A 13,319-nucleotide genomic window follows, 5' to 3' on the forward strand; every position below is an offset into this window, starting at 1 on the left:
ATGATTACTCAGCTCAAGACTGGGATTTTTAAACCTAAGGCACTATCTGTTGAAGCTGTTGATTATGAGCCACGCACAATTGAGGAAGCTCTTACTGATCCAGCATGGAAACTAGCAGTCCAAGTTGAATTTGATGCCCTCATGGCCAACTCTATTTGGGAACTTATTTCTCTTCCTTATGGACGTAAGGTAATAGGGTGTAAGTGGCTTTTCAAAGTAAAGAAAAATCCTGATGGGACTATTGCTCTGCGTAAAGCTAGGTTGGTAGCAAAGAGGTGTTCGCAAGTTCCTGATTATGATTTCAAGGAAACGTTCATTCCAGTGGTCAAGCCTGCTACTATTCGAACCATACTCTCAATTGTTGTCTCTCATGGTTGGCAGATTTGTCAGGTCGATATCAACAATGCCTTCTTAAATGGTGATCTCACTGACGAAGTGTTCATGCAATAACCTCTTGGTTAAGTTCAGTTTGGTCTAAACGGTGAACAATTGGTGTGTCGTCTAACAAAGGCACTATACGAGTTGCGTCAAGCTCCTCGCGCCTGGTTTGATAAATTTAAGAGGTTTATTATTTCTACTGGGTTTCTCGTATCCAAATCTGATGCGTCTTTATTTATTCTTGTAATAACTGAATCCATCATCTATGTTCTAGTCTATGTGGATGATATTATTATTACGGGGAGTATGGCTAATAGTATAACTAGTTTTATTCAGCTATTATTTAAAGATATGGGGGACCTTTATTACTTCTTAGGTGTTGAAGTCACCCATCCTCCACTGGAAGTTTTCATTTGTGCCAGCGCAAGTACATCAAGGATCTGCTTAACAGAAGTTCTTTGACTAATGCAGAAAGTGTCCACACACCAATGATCAGTTCGTCAGCCCTGTCTAAAGATAAGGGTGATCGCCTTGCTAATCCTATAGAATATCGAAGTCTTGCTGGTACGCTTCAATATGTGGTTCAAACCCGACCTGATATTACTTATGTTGTAAATTGTGTGTGTCAGTTCATGCATGCACCTACTTCAGTACATTTGATGGCCGTAAAATGAATTTTACGGTATTTACGTGGGACCATAAATCATGGGTGGATTTTTCGTTCATTCGACCGACTATCTCTCATTGGTTATGCTGATGCCAACTGGGGATTGGATTTTGATGATCGCAGATCTACAACCGAGTATTGTGTGTAAGTAACAAGTTGTTTCTCGGTCAACAGCAAAGGCTGAGTATCGCAGTCTAGTTGCGGCCACCAGTGATGTTACGTGGTTAGTCTCTTTCCTAATGAAACTACAAATATCGTTGGCCGATATGCCTACTATTTGGTGTGATAATTCTGGTGCAATAGCAGTTGCTGCAAATCCGGCCTTACACTCCAAGTTCATGTTTGAACTTGATCTGTTTTTTGTTCGCGAAAAGGTCACTCAAGGTTCACTTGTTGTCGAAGAAGTACTAGCCTCTGACCAGGTCGCTAACATTTTCACAAATCCCCTGTCTGTCTCTTTGTTTACTCGGTTTCAAAATTTGCTTCGGGTTTTACGTATTGAGAAGTTGAGTGAATGTTAGTGTATAAGGTAAGTTAGGTTGTTAGCAATCAGTCATACAATCTGGTATATTGTTAGTAGAATTGGTTAGCAGCAGTCGACACTTACTCATGTATATAAGTCTAGTTTCTGTACAGATTCAATCAAGAAATCAATAATAGAATATTCAGTCATTCCTCATTTTATATTTCTTTTTTGTTTTCCTATACTTACTAACAATAAATAAAAGAAAGCATTTCAAGTAAAATTTATATCAATATCACTCATACTGATGAAAAACTTTTATTTTAATAATAAATTAGTTTGTATACTCATGAGATGTATGAGTACTTGTTCATGTCTATTTAATACAACATGTTATTTTATTGTTATTTTTAAATAATTTACATTGCTTTGAATTGATAAATTAAGATAAGATATAATCTTAAATCTCTAAATGCAAATAATACATAAAATTTTATAAAATCAAACCAATCATGCTAAATACAACAATAATATTTCAAAATTCATATAAAATAAAAATATGATTAAATGGATAAAAAATTAAAATGAATGCTATTAGATTTAATTTAGGACTTATAACTAAAGTATAAGCTTGATATAATTTGAAGGACCTCTTATGAAAATACCCCAAAAAATACGAAACCCTAGTTTAAATCTTTGAGGGAGCTCTAATTTTTTCTCCTCCCTGTCTCATTTTTACATAGTTATCTTTCTCTTCACCTATCTTCTTATTTGCATTCCTTCAAAAATACATTATAAATGAAGAACCTGTCAAAAAACGAAATCCAAATATTCAAATATTCTTTTATGCTCTCATTATATTAGGATATTAAGAAAATTCATTTTTAATGGAGCACATCAAAATCCTTTCAATTTGGTTTTCTAAAATCATATATATAAATTGAAAAACATCTCATCAAATGGTGTGTCGAAAATAGAAAGTTTGTTTTCGACATATTTTAAGGACTCACAATGCAGTCGTTGGTCATATAATAAAGGTTATGGTGTCAAGATTTACTGAAATTCAAGTTTTTGAGTTTTCACCCCATTCCGTGCGGGACTTAATTCAAGAGAATTATTTTAGATGTTCAAAGGTAAATTAGCCTATTTATTAGTTTCGCTCAAGGCTGTATTTATTATATCGAAAAAAATGCACAATACTTGAATTTTTTTTGTCAATAAAAATATTTTACTTTTGTTGTTTGAAATTTACTACTTTTATAATAGGAATATATATTTTTTTTTATTTTTATGTTTATTGATTTCTAAATTGGTTGCATGCATGGTTTATTTTTAGGGTGAGTATTTGGTATAGTGGTATTGTATTTTTTTTATTCCACAAGCAACTTTAAATTTTTTATATGAGTCTCTTTTTTTTTAAATATTTTATTATACTTCTATAGACTCTATTTGTGAGTTTAAAAACTCGTTAACTGTATACTAAATAATTTTTTTTATTTTTATGTGTTTTTTAAAAATAATTTTACACTTATCTTAAAATGTCTAGTTTTAAAAACTTTAATTTTAAACAACATATAATAACTTGATTTTTTTCTTAAAATTATTTTTACTAATAAAAATTTTGAAATCTATGAAATTTATTTAAGTATTTTAAAAAAATTATTTACAATATTACCAATATTTTATATAAACTGTAATTCAAGAAAAAAATACTAATATATTGAAATGTTTATTGCAGACAACCTATTCATGTCCTAAAGGCATCTCTTCTTTTCTTGGTAGTAATGGTAAAATTTAATATTTCCTTTGTTTAAGAAAACTTGTATTGTTAAGAAGGTAAAAATGATTATGAAATATTATCATGGTGATTTTGGATTATCAAATTAATTGATTCTAAATCATCAAATTATTTTTTCAATATTATACATATGGAAATTTTTTATAATAACAAATGGTAAATTTTTAAATGTGGCACTTAGGAAATGTTTTCTTTTATTGTAGCATCAAATTGCTATATTATATATATAGATAGAAAGATACATCTAATCTTACTCTATGTGTAATAATTTCTAATTTAATAAATAAATTAATTTAATTTGTGAGTATTTATATTTGAAAAATATTCAATCTCATATAAAATAATTTTAAAAAACCAGTACACGACAATACAAGTGTGGATACGGTAATAATTCTCTTGCGGTGAAGGGAATTTATCACCTTGGGCTTCCCCAGCCCACAAATGAGTGGGACTAATATCACAAATCTTTACACATTTCTTTTTAGTCTTTAATATTTCTTGCCTTGAAAACAATGATGAGGACATAGATTTGGAGGCTACTGTCAATAATTTTTGTGAAATGTTAAAAAAAAAAAAAAAGAGAGCCTTGTAATAGATTGGAAGTGTAGTAAATGAAAAAAAAATGGAAAAAAAAAACTTCATCATGCTATTTTGAATATAGATGGATAGGAAATTGATTGGAAGTAAGACCATCGCACTAATATAGCTTACCTTTACTCATTTCTTATATTATTATGTAAGTTATTGGGATTTTATTTGAATATAAAATATAAATATTTATATATTCGTATTTAAATAAATACGGAGCACAAGTATTTTAAAAAGAAATAATAGGGGAAGTAACATAAATTAGTATCACCAAATAATGAAACACACTAGTAGTAGTAGTACTAGTAGTAGTATCATGTGCAATGGAATTATATTAAGGCAGTAGTCAACAATGAAATGAATCTCTAGTGGGCATTTGGAAACGAGCTAATTGCCCTATATTTGGATTGTATCTTTGGGATTGGAATATATAAAAGAATGATTGAATGTTCAATAGTTGTCGTTCTATGTACCTTTTAAGCTATTCTCCTAGACTGGGGGTTGGAAATGGAGAAGAAATTATTGAGAGTGATGAGAGCAACTTTTATGGATGATGAGTTCACATGCAACCATTGATAATGACGAGTGATCAACGGTGGAGCAGCTACTACTTCACAACCCTCAACCATGTCCATGTGGTCCAAATCACCATACCCACACCCATACTCTATAAATTTCAAATTACTAATCTATCACTCTACCTTACGGAATGCAGCTGTCCCTAATATTTCCTCCTTTTTCTTGATTTTCTTTTTATCATCATTAAACCTAAAAAATCTGCAATTATAGCTTCTTTGAATATTCAAAATTTTGGATCAATTTATAGCAAGTTATATTATATTATAATTTTAGTCTACATAATCAGAAACTTGGAGCCTGACTTTAAAGTAAAACCCAAACAAATCATGGGCCTCATAGCTCCCTCCAGCCTCTGCCACGCATATCTTCTTTCTTTTCTTTTTCTAATTGAATAAAGTGGGAAATTTTTCAATTTTTTTGCCTAGATGGCTGGTTGGCCAACTCATTGTTGTCTCTGACTTTTGAGGTCTGAATTAGTTACGAGTTACTAGAAAGAGATGGAAATGGCGTGAAAATCCACACACATTTGACTTTTGCATTCTCTCATTCCCCATAAAGGGTTGAAAAAAAAAAAACCCTAAAACCTTAATTCATAAGTAAACCAGTGTAGTTCAACCATCAATTCCATCCGAGAAATCTAAAATGTGCAAACTGAAAAGTAGGCACAGCAAGTTTGGCAAGAGATCAGGCATATATGAAGGATCCTTACAGTGAGTAATACTACTATAACTCTCGAACCATGCATACCTATTAAATCTTTAATTATTAGGAATTGAGTTGATCAATGTACGCACTTTTGGTATGCATCTTTAAGCGTTAAATAATGTACAAGAAACTGAATGCATATGAACTGGAAACTGAAAAGGAGATGAACAAGGTTTCATACTATAAGGGCATGCCTGCTACCCAACGAAATCTTCACTTGTAGTTTCATCATCGTCATCCATTTTATCATTATGCTTTTGATCCATATCAGCCTGATCACTTCCCTCTGTTTCTGCATCTGATATTGATCCAGACTTAGCAGCTACTCTGTAGTTATTATGATCACCATCCTCGCTGTCAGCGCAATCTTCAGTACCTGAGTCAGAAGTAGCAGCACCCACAAATTGCTCTTTCAAATCAGGAGCAACAATTCCAATCATCTCACTCAATGCTTGACGTTCATCATTACGCGTGGAAGTAGTAGCCTCGGAAGATGATCTACTTTGATTCTCACCTACCATAGCACGATTCTTATCGTTGTCTCTAGATTTAGGTAAGACATTTTCTCCATGGACGGAAGGATTAGTACCGTTGGCCTGCCTCTCAAAACCTTCTGAAGCTAAAAGTTCTGTTGTCATGGTCGTGCCTCCACCTTCTTTGTCTTCTGTGGATTTTTGAGTCTCGTGTGGTTTATTCAACTGAGATTGTACTGAAGTATCTAGGCAAGTTGTTTGAACCCGTTCATCACTTTCATGTGCATTAGTTTCATAATCAAACTGCATTGTATCTCCACCTAAAGTTCCACACCTGTTCAAATCTATATTCGGTTCAACCCCAATTCCAAAGCTTTCAGTTTCAAGGACACGTTCGGTACCAATGGGATCTCCTTCCAGAATAGGTGTTGTACCAACACCATCAACGTCAAAACCAAAGATGCCTTTAACAGAACGATCAGCACTTGTAAATTCTGCCTCCTGTGTATTTTCGCCAACATCTTGACTTCTCATACCGCAGTCATGCTTCTCAGTAACACTGGCCTCATCACTAGAAATATTAACCCTCTGAGCTGAAGTAGTGGAGCCTTCCCTCATGGTACTATTTTCACGATGGCCAGTAGGAGCCTTTTCTCTAACTCTGGTTCCATTTACATTCTGGTACTGTACGTTAAGGTCAATATCAACCGATGTGTTCTCATAATTTTCCTCATCTTCCAGAGTTCTCTGCATTGTCTTCAGTTGTTCTTGCTGCTTTGCAAACAGTATGGAGATTTCCTCAGTTGTAGAATAAAATGCTCGTAGCTGTGTTTCTCTGGGGAGCAACCACAAAAATATCACCATCCTCAATTCATAAAATTCCTAGGTATTGATGGCAGCCAATGTTAATACCAAAGGCCACAATGTACAAAAGGATAGAACCTTGCTCAGCAAAATGCTTACACCAATACTGCAACTAAAAATCAAACAATAGCTATTGTCACAGAAGTCATACCGAAGCATAATTCTTTCCCTGGCACCTTTTAGCCTCCTCCTCTCATAATCAAGATCTCGCATTGTAGCATTTATTTCAAGCTCAAGGGCCGAAACTTTAGCCCATGCTTCTTCTCGGCCTGCCTGCTACCAACCGCAAAGGAAACATCAGCTTAACAATAGACTAACTTCATAATGATGAAGAACAGAGGTTTGCTGTACCCAGATTGATTCATCTATTTATCTGATAAACGCCAATCTAGGTACGACTGAAGAAATCAATTGTAGTGTGTTCAGATAAAAAATACTCATAACACAACATTCATTTTCTTTTTTATGCTTTCAAAAGCTGCAGGTACTACCCAGATTTACATGCAGATTAATGAAAGCGATAGCAAGTTATCAACAAAATCAATAAATAATTGAAATCTTGTATGGCAGAAAGAGAGTTCAAACAGTTGAAATAAAAAAGTATAACATCAAAGTGAAGTAAAAGGCAAATGATATAAAATTATACCTTTTCAGTCTCAAGTTCTTTCCTCAATCCTTTTATTTCATGTTCAAGTTCTTCCACTTTCTGCTCAAATGCACATTAAATGTCAGATAAGGAATCTATTTGTATATGCTTGACCATATAAGCAAGCACAAGAAAAACAAGTTTACTTTTCTTGTATTTGCAGAGGTCTTTTGTTCTTCGCAAACTTGGGTTTCTAGTTGGCGAACTTTATTATCAGAATCGACCAATTTCTGCCTAGTGTCTTCCTGCAGAAGATAGGGAAATAAGGAACAAAAATTTCAGAGATTATGTAGAAAACTGGTATCATGTGTTTAACTTCAAAATCAGATGGCCCTGCAGACAATACCAGCTTGGACACCAGATCTTCCACTTGTGCTGAGCTTTTTCTCAGTGATTCCTAAGAATGGAGATGCATAACAATTCATTTCTCAATTCTCTAGAAATAAATTACACATCAAAACCGAAGCAAGCACAGGAAAATTATTCGGACCTCAAGCTTATTAATTACTTCCTTTTTCTCTGTTTCTCGTTTTAAATAAACATCTGATAGTCGTTGCAGTTCCTCTTGAGCCTCAAACTGAGCTCTTTGCACCGCTGCTTTTAAATCAGCAGTAGCTTTTTCTCGTTCTTCTCGTCTCTTGTCCCACTCTTCATCTAACTGAACCTTAAGTTCAGCTATAGATGCCTTCTGACTAAAAGTATAAAATTAGGACATTATATCTTGTTCTTGTCTTCTTTTTGGTGCCATAAATTGGCAATGGTTAATAAAGCCTTCATTTCTTACTTCTTAATCCTTTCGTTTGCTTCAGTACATGACTGGAGGGAAGCACTAAGTCTTTCATTAAGGTCTTCTATAGCATGCTTTTGTTCAGCTGATATCCGATTGACCTCTACAAGCTCCTTTTGCTTACCATCTAACAAAATTTGCAATTCTTTGATCTGATCAAGGTATGACATCGCAACTGATTCTTTTATCTCTTTGATTTCCTTCAGAAATAGATAACTATATATCTCAATTCTTAATCACCAAGGATGAAAAAAGTAACCAGTTAAAAGCAAGAAATAGTAACATACAGTACAAAAAATGGCATAAAATTAGAAAGAGACCCATGAAATATCATTGACACCATGTTGTACATTATTTTTCTCTTCTGGGAAAGTAATAGCCAGGTAAAATCAAAGTGGAATGCATGAATTTGAATTAAGTCAAACAGGAACCACAGTATCCAGTAACATAGACACTTGGCTAAACCAACTCAATGAACCCAAACATAGACATAAATCAGAAAGAATGAAAGGTCATAATTCATCAGAAGAGCATACATTTTCATGACGCTCAACGGTTGCACGATTCTCATTACGCAATGTATCTATTGTAAGCACCTGATCTTCCAATTGCTTTCTCAGTTCCTGCATTCATCAGTTCTCAGGATTATTTATAATGTGACATAAATTAATTGTTTGAACAATCATTAGACCCATGAAACTAAAATAGGATACCCTGTTTGACCGCTGAAGACTCCGAAAATCATCAAGAGATATAGGACCCTCAGGAGCACCAATGCCAATACCTTTTAATCTTTTGTTTTCACAGGTAAGCTCATCTGCACAGTCTGGGATGACCAGTAAAACATTTGAAGTTTATTAGGGGCAAACGCTTTTCATAGTAATGCTTCAGTATATTTATCCTCAAGAAGACAGGACAACCATATAAAAGGAAGAAAACGAGTCTAAAACAAGCTATCAATACTGTTATCAATAACAGCATTAGACTTACAGATTTACACATGCGCCTGTTAATTGTTTCGTTGTTGTTTGAAAACTTAAAGATAGTCATGGCATTTATTTCTCACTAAGTTTATATCAATTTTATGGAAATTTTAAAGAAAATAAAGAGTTGCTAAAAATAAAGGCATGAGCTTTTCATATATATACCAGCTTTTCTTTTTGCACATGCACCTTCTGCTGGGTGCATAGAGGTAAGAACTTCTCGATATACAAACGCAAAAGCAAGTTCTGTAAACAGGAAGACAGTTACTTTCCAAGGCATTATAAGCTTCAAATATCTTTTGAAATGAAAGAAACAAAGAACAATCACATGCTAGTTATCTGAATAAAAGAAAAGGCGGTGAACGATACAGATATTAGTATTACCATGTTGTGGAGGGGCAGAAAATGAAATGATGTCTCCATGTTGGACTTTAAATTCAGGACTATTCTTTCTCAATCTCTCCCAATTAAGATACGTCCCATTTGTGCTTAAAAAAAAAGATAGATAAAAGAATCAGAATTTAGAAATACTTAAAACCAATAAGAAATCATGGACAGCACATTAACCTTGTATCTTTCAAGAAAACGGATGTATAACAGTTGGGGGCATGCTGTGTATCTTCATTGGTCACTCTCTTCCTATATATTTTGCAATGTACCGCGCTAACGGAATTTGAATCAATTCGGAAACTTATTTCCTTTACTGATCGACCAATGCAGTGCTCATCCGCAGTCAAAAGCATATTCATACCCTAGAAAAATGATATCTCCTCATTAGCCTTTTACTTGTACATTACGATTTCTGTCTGATCGTTTCTTTCATTTTTTTTTCCAATCCCTTTCCTTTCAGTTTAACCAGTCAGGCAATTGAAGCCTTATAATGTAAATAAAAGTTGTGGAAAAATGGGAAATTTGACAACCAAAATAAAATTGAGAAGACAGGGAGAGAGAGGGTTTAGGGTTTAAAAAAGAGGGAAACCTGCTGGCGTTTGCGGGCATTGTTAGAAATAGCGGTGAGAACGCCCCAAACGTTGGGATCGTTGGTTTGGAGAGGATGAGAGGAGATGTTGGCGGCGGCTGAGACTATTAACTCTTTGGTACTCAACGACAACTTAGAAGGCGGAGAGACATCGTTTTGCTTGGGCTGGGACACAAAGTCCTTGGAGTTTGGACTTGGCTTTGAAGGAATTGGTGTCTCTGGTTTTTCTTCATCTTCCTTTGTGGCCATTGATGAAAGCAGAGTGCGAAGTAAAATAGAAAAAGAAAAATACGGGGATTTTGAAGCCCTAACTGCCTTGTATCAGTGGTACACGGGTTGGTCGCTGTTGCGTTAATTTTTGTGTTCAACAATCAATTGTAGCCATTATTTCTTTTGATAAACGGCTTAAATAATTAATTACTATTTGATCCTTAGTTGATTTCCGGTTTTTATCCAATGAGAAACATCCACTTGGTCAGCTCATCTTATTGTCAAAATAACAAAACTACGTCATTTACTAGTCAGTAAAAAAATATTTATTTTTTAATATACCAAAAACAATTTTCTTTTTAAAAAAAATATAACAAATAATAAAATTTTAGTGTTGTTTAGAAATTGGAATCTCTCAAAAAGCAACAGGTTGCATCAGGTAGAAGGAATAGTATTTGGTTTTAGACAGATTTCAAATTTCAGCTTTTATTAGTGGACTTGAGTTTGGATCTTAATTTCGATACATGGCTTGTTGTGCAAGACATGACTTCCAGGTTGTGGGCCGGGACCTGAGTTTGGATCTTAATTTCGATATCGTCGTTATGGACAGATTTAACATTTACCATAGGGGGTGGCTGTTATCTCCTGATAAACGTTTAAATGGCAATCCATGCTGACTGTCTTCCCAAACATCAGTCATACCAATACATGATTACAATAGTTATGGTATTGCCATCATATCGGTCAGTCCAGAAGCCGTAGGCCTCTTTGAGCAGTTATGACTTACCCAAGCCACCCACTGTGGCGTTTTGGGAAGCACGATTTTTCATTTGAAATAAATTGGCAACTAGAGACGTTGGGAAACATCAAAAAAAAAAAAAAAAGGAGCATGGGCAATTCGTAGTGCAGCATTTCAAGATTTTGATCCCACATCGAAATTTTGAAAGAGAATAAAAAGGTTTGGGCCGAAACAGGAAGGACCACCCACTGTCACAACTTAAGCTTTGCCTTGCCTACTGCTACAACTACAAGCACTTTCCGCTTGTTGTAACCACCCACAATCTCTTCACATGCGCTCACACTCAATTCCTGCCATTCATGCGCTTCTGTTTCGTACTTCCCAACACTCAATTCCTCTTTTTCTTGTATAAATCTTTAATTTATGATTAATAAATTGTAATCAACAAAAACAAACGTTTAACAAAGCTCTCAACCACATAAATTAGATAAGCAAAGCCCTCCCTACTCAAATTAAACAATGTAAAAAAAAAAAACAAAGAAAAGAACAAATTAACGGACTGGCATAATTACGATTCAGGACAAGATTACTGATGAAACTGTAATAGCCCAAATTTCAGCAATGTCAAAAATAGTAGTTCAAGACCACCAAATTTGAAAAATGAACTCTTATATTATATTATTTAATATTTATGAGCCAAATGTAGCTTTTAAAATATTTTTGAAATAATAAATTGTGTTTTATAAAGATTTGTTTGGTCAATAAATTAAGAAAAAAAAGTATCGAGATCTCGGTGTTATAAACCAAGCCATAAATATTTTTATAAATATTTACGGAGTGTCAATAAGGTAGTATTAAAATTTCGTTAGAAAATTTTGACGTTTGGGTGATTAATTAAATAAAAAGGACTAACTTGAAAAAGGTGTAAAAGTTACTAAAAGGATTAAATAGCTCAATTGTCAAATAAGGAAGGACCTAAAGTGGAAATAAGCCTAAAGGAGATACTTTGGGCCGCACAAGCAGAGAAAAATCAGGAAAATTGAGGAAATAATGGCAAAATGGGAAAATAACAAAATTTACTAAATAAAAAGGGGACTAGAATGGAATATCTAGAATTCTCTTCATTTCTCTTCATTTTCATCAGCTGAAAAACAGTCATGGAAGAGGGTTCAAGCTGGTTTTCATAATCTAGCTTCATGTAAGTTTAATTCTTACTTTCTCCTTGAAATTTCTAAGATTTTGGACTTTTACAATTGGGTCCAACTTACTATGTCATTAGTTTTTGATTCCATGGCTAATTTTTAAAGTTGCTATGGATGAGTGCTGGAAGAATATGATGAATAAATATAGAATTAAAGCTTTAATTTTGATGTATAATGATTTCATCAAGTAAAATTGATGGAAATTGATTTTAGGACCTAATTATGAAAGAGTTTGGAATTAAGGCCTAGTGCTAAAATTTTGATTTTCAGGGGTTATGAAGTAGTTTAAAATGATAGACTAAAGTATTAATTTAGAAAAATTAGCTCAATTGAGGGGTTAATTGAGTAAGGACTGAATTGTATGAACTGTAAAATTTGGGGTAAAATAGAAATCAACATTTGCATTAAAACTGTTTTGGGTAGCAGCAGTAGTCTAATTTTAAAAAATCACCAAAAATTTTAGAAATCTAATTAGAGGATGAATAAAATATGAAATTAAAGCTTATTGAGTCTAGTTTTTTTATAGAAGAAACGATGTAAGCAATGGAATTGTAAATCATGAGATATAATAAATTTTATGAGACACGGTCAGAATGATTTCGAGTTCCCCTATTTTGACTTCATAAAATCATCAAAAATTGAAGAAAAATAATTAGGGGCTTAAATTTATATGTTTAGAATCCTGAATGAGTCTATTTTTAAGAGAGAAAAACAGGAACATTATTCAAATCCTGTACGAGGAGATAATTAATTTTTAGTGAAAAAGGGTCGGAACTGTCAAATAGCAGAATAGGGGTGACTTTAAAGAATAAATAGTACTTATTGGTTAAACCAAAAAATTTTGAAAATTTTATGGTAAGAAGATACGTGAGTCTAGTTTCAAGAAAAATTAGCAGATATTAATTTGGAGTTCTATAGCTCAAGATAAAAATAATTTAGTGACTATGACACAGATGAATAGCTTGAATATTCATATAAGTAAATAGTAAAAATTATAGACAATGTTACTTACAAGTGTGTTATATATATTAAGGATATGGAATGGATAGGAGGAGGAGGAAAATATGTGAGTGACTTATGCATAAATTGATCACATGCTCGATTATATTTGGTAAATGTTAAACTTTGTTAAAATGAAAAATGTTATAAATTCATGTTTGAATTAAATGTTACATATATTAAAGAATAATTTGAATATTTGATATTGCCTAATAAATGAATATCCGATATTGCTTGGTAAATGTCAAGCCAAATATAA

At 33.3% G+C, this 13,319-nt stretch overlaps 2 protein-coding genes across 5 annotated transcripts; one reads left to right on the top strand and one right to left on the bottom strand.

Moving 5' to 3' along the window:
• LOC107923553 (uncharacterized mitochondrial protein AtMg00820-like) lies at nucleotides 1–450 on the top strand. The gene has a single exon (XM_016853741.1). The coding sequence runs from the start codon at nucleotides 1–3 to the stop codon at nucleotides 448–450; it is 450 nt and encodes a 149-aa protein (XP_016709230.1).
• Nucleotides 451–5,217: 4,767 nt separating this feature from the next.
• LOC107924389 (sporulation-specific protein 15) lies at nucleotides 5,218–10,293 on the bottom strand. Of its 4 annotated transcripts, none has more exons than XM_016854819.2 (13): nucleotides 9,911–10,293; nucleotides 9,499–9,683; nucleotides 9,316–9,419; nucleotides 9,097–9,177; nucleotides 8,662–8,774; nucleotides 8,485–8,571; nucleotides 7,946–8,148; nucleotides 7,652–7,853; nucleotides 7,508–7,558; nucleotides 7,308–7,406; nucleotides 7,162–7,221; nucleotides 6,667–6,788; nucleotides 5,218–6,486 (listed from the first exon to the last, which is right to left on the bottom strand). In XM_016854819.2, the coding sequence occupies exons 1-13, from the start codon at nucleotides 10,157–10,159 to the stop codon at nucleotides 5,376–5,378; spliced, it is 2,667 nt and encodes an 888-aa protein (XP_016710308.2). In that variant the 5' UTR covers nucleotides 10,160–10,293; the 3' UTR covers nucleotides 5,218–5,375. The 4 variants fall into 4 exon arrangements, with proteins under 4 accessions (XP_016710308.2, XP_016710307.2, XP_016710309.2 ...); XM_016854818.2 differs by having other exon boundaries at nucleotides 6,667–6,791; XM_016854820.2 differs by lacking the exons at nucleotides 7,508–7,558; nucleotides 7,652–7,853; nucleotides 7,946–8,148 and having other exon boundaries at nucleotides 6,667–6,791.
• Between the last annotated feature and the right edge of the window lie 3,026 nt (nucleotides 10,294–13,319).

The sequence above is a fragment of the Gossypium hirsutum genome, chromosome A11 (assembly GCF_007990345.1).
Source record: "Gossypium hirsutum isolate 1008001.06 chromosome A11, Gossypium_hirsutum_v2.1, whole genome shotgun sequence".
NCBI lineage: Eukaryota > Viridiplantae > Streptophyta > Magnoliopsida > Malvales > Malvaceae > Gossypium > Gossypium hirsutum.

Coding starts and splice junctions, on each gene's coding strand:
- LOC107923553 (XM_016853741.1), top strand. CDS start 1: ATGATTACTCAGCTCAAGACTGGGATTTTTAAACCTAAGGCACTATCT.
- LOC107924389 (XM_016854818.2), bottom strand. CDS start 10,159: ATGGCCACAAAGGAAGATGAAGAAAAACCAGAGACACCAATTCCTTCA. Junction 8,572..8,661: donor GTCTTCAGCGGTCAAACAGG/GTATCCTATTTT, acceptor TGATGAATGCAG/GAACTGAGAAAGCAATTGGA. Junction 7,407..7,507: donor AAGATCTGGTGTCCAAGCTG/GTATTGTCTGCA, acceptor TATCTTCTGCAG/GAAGACACTAGGCAGAAATT.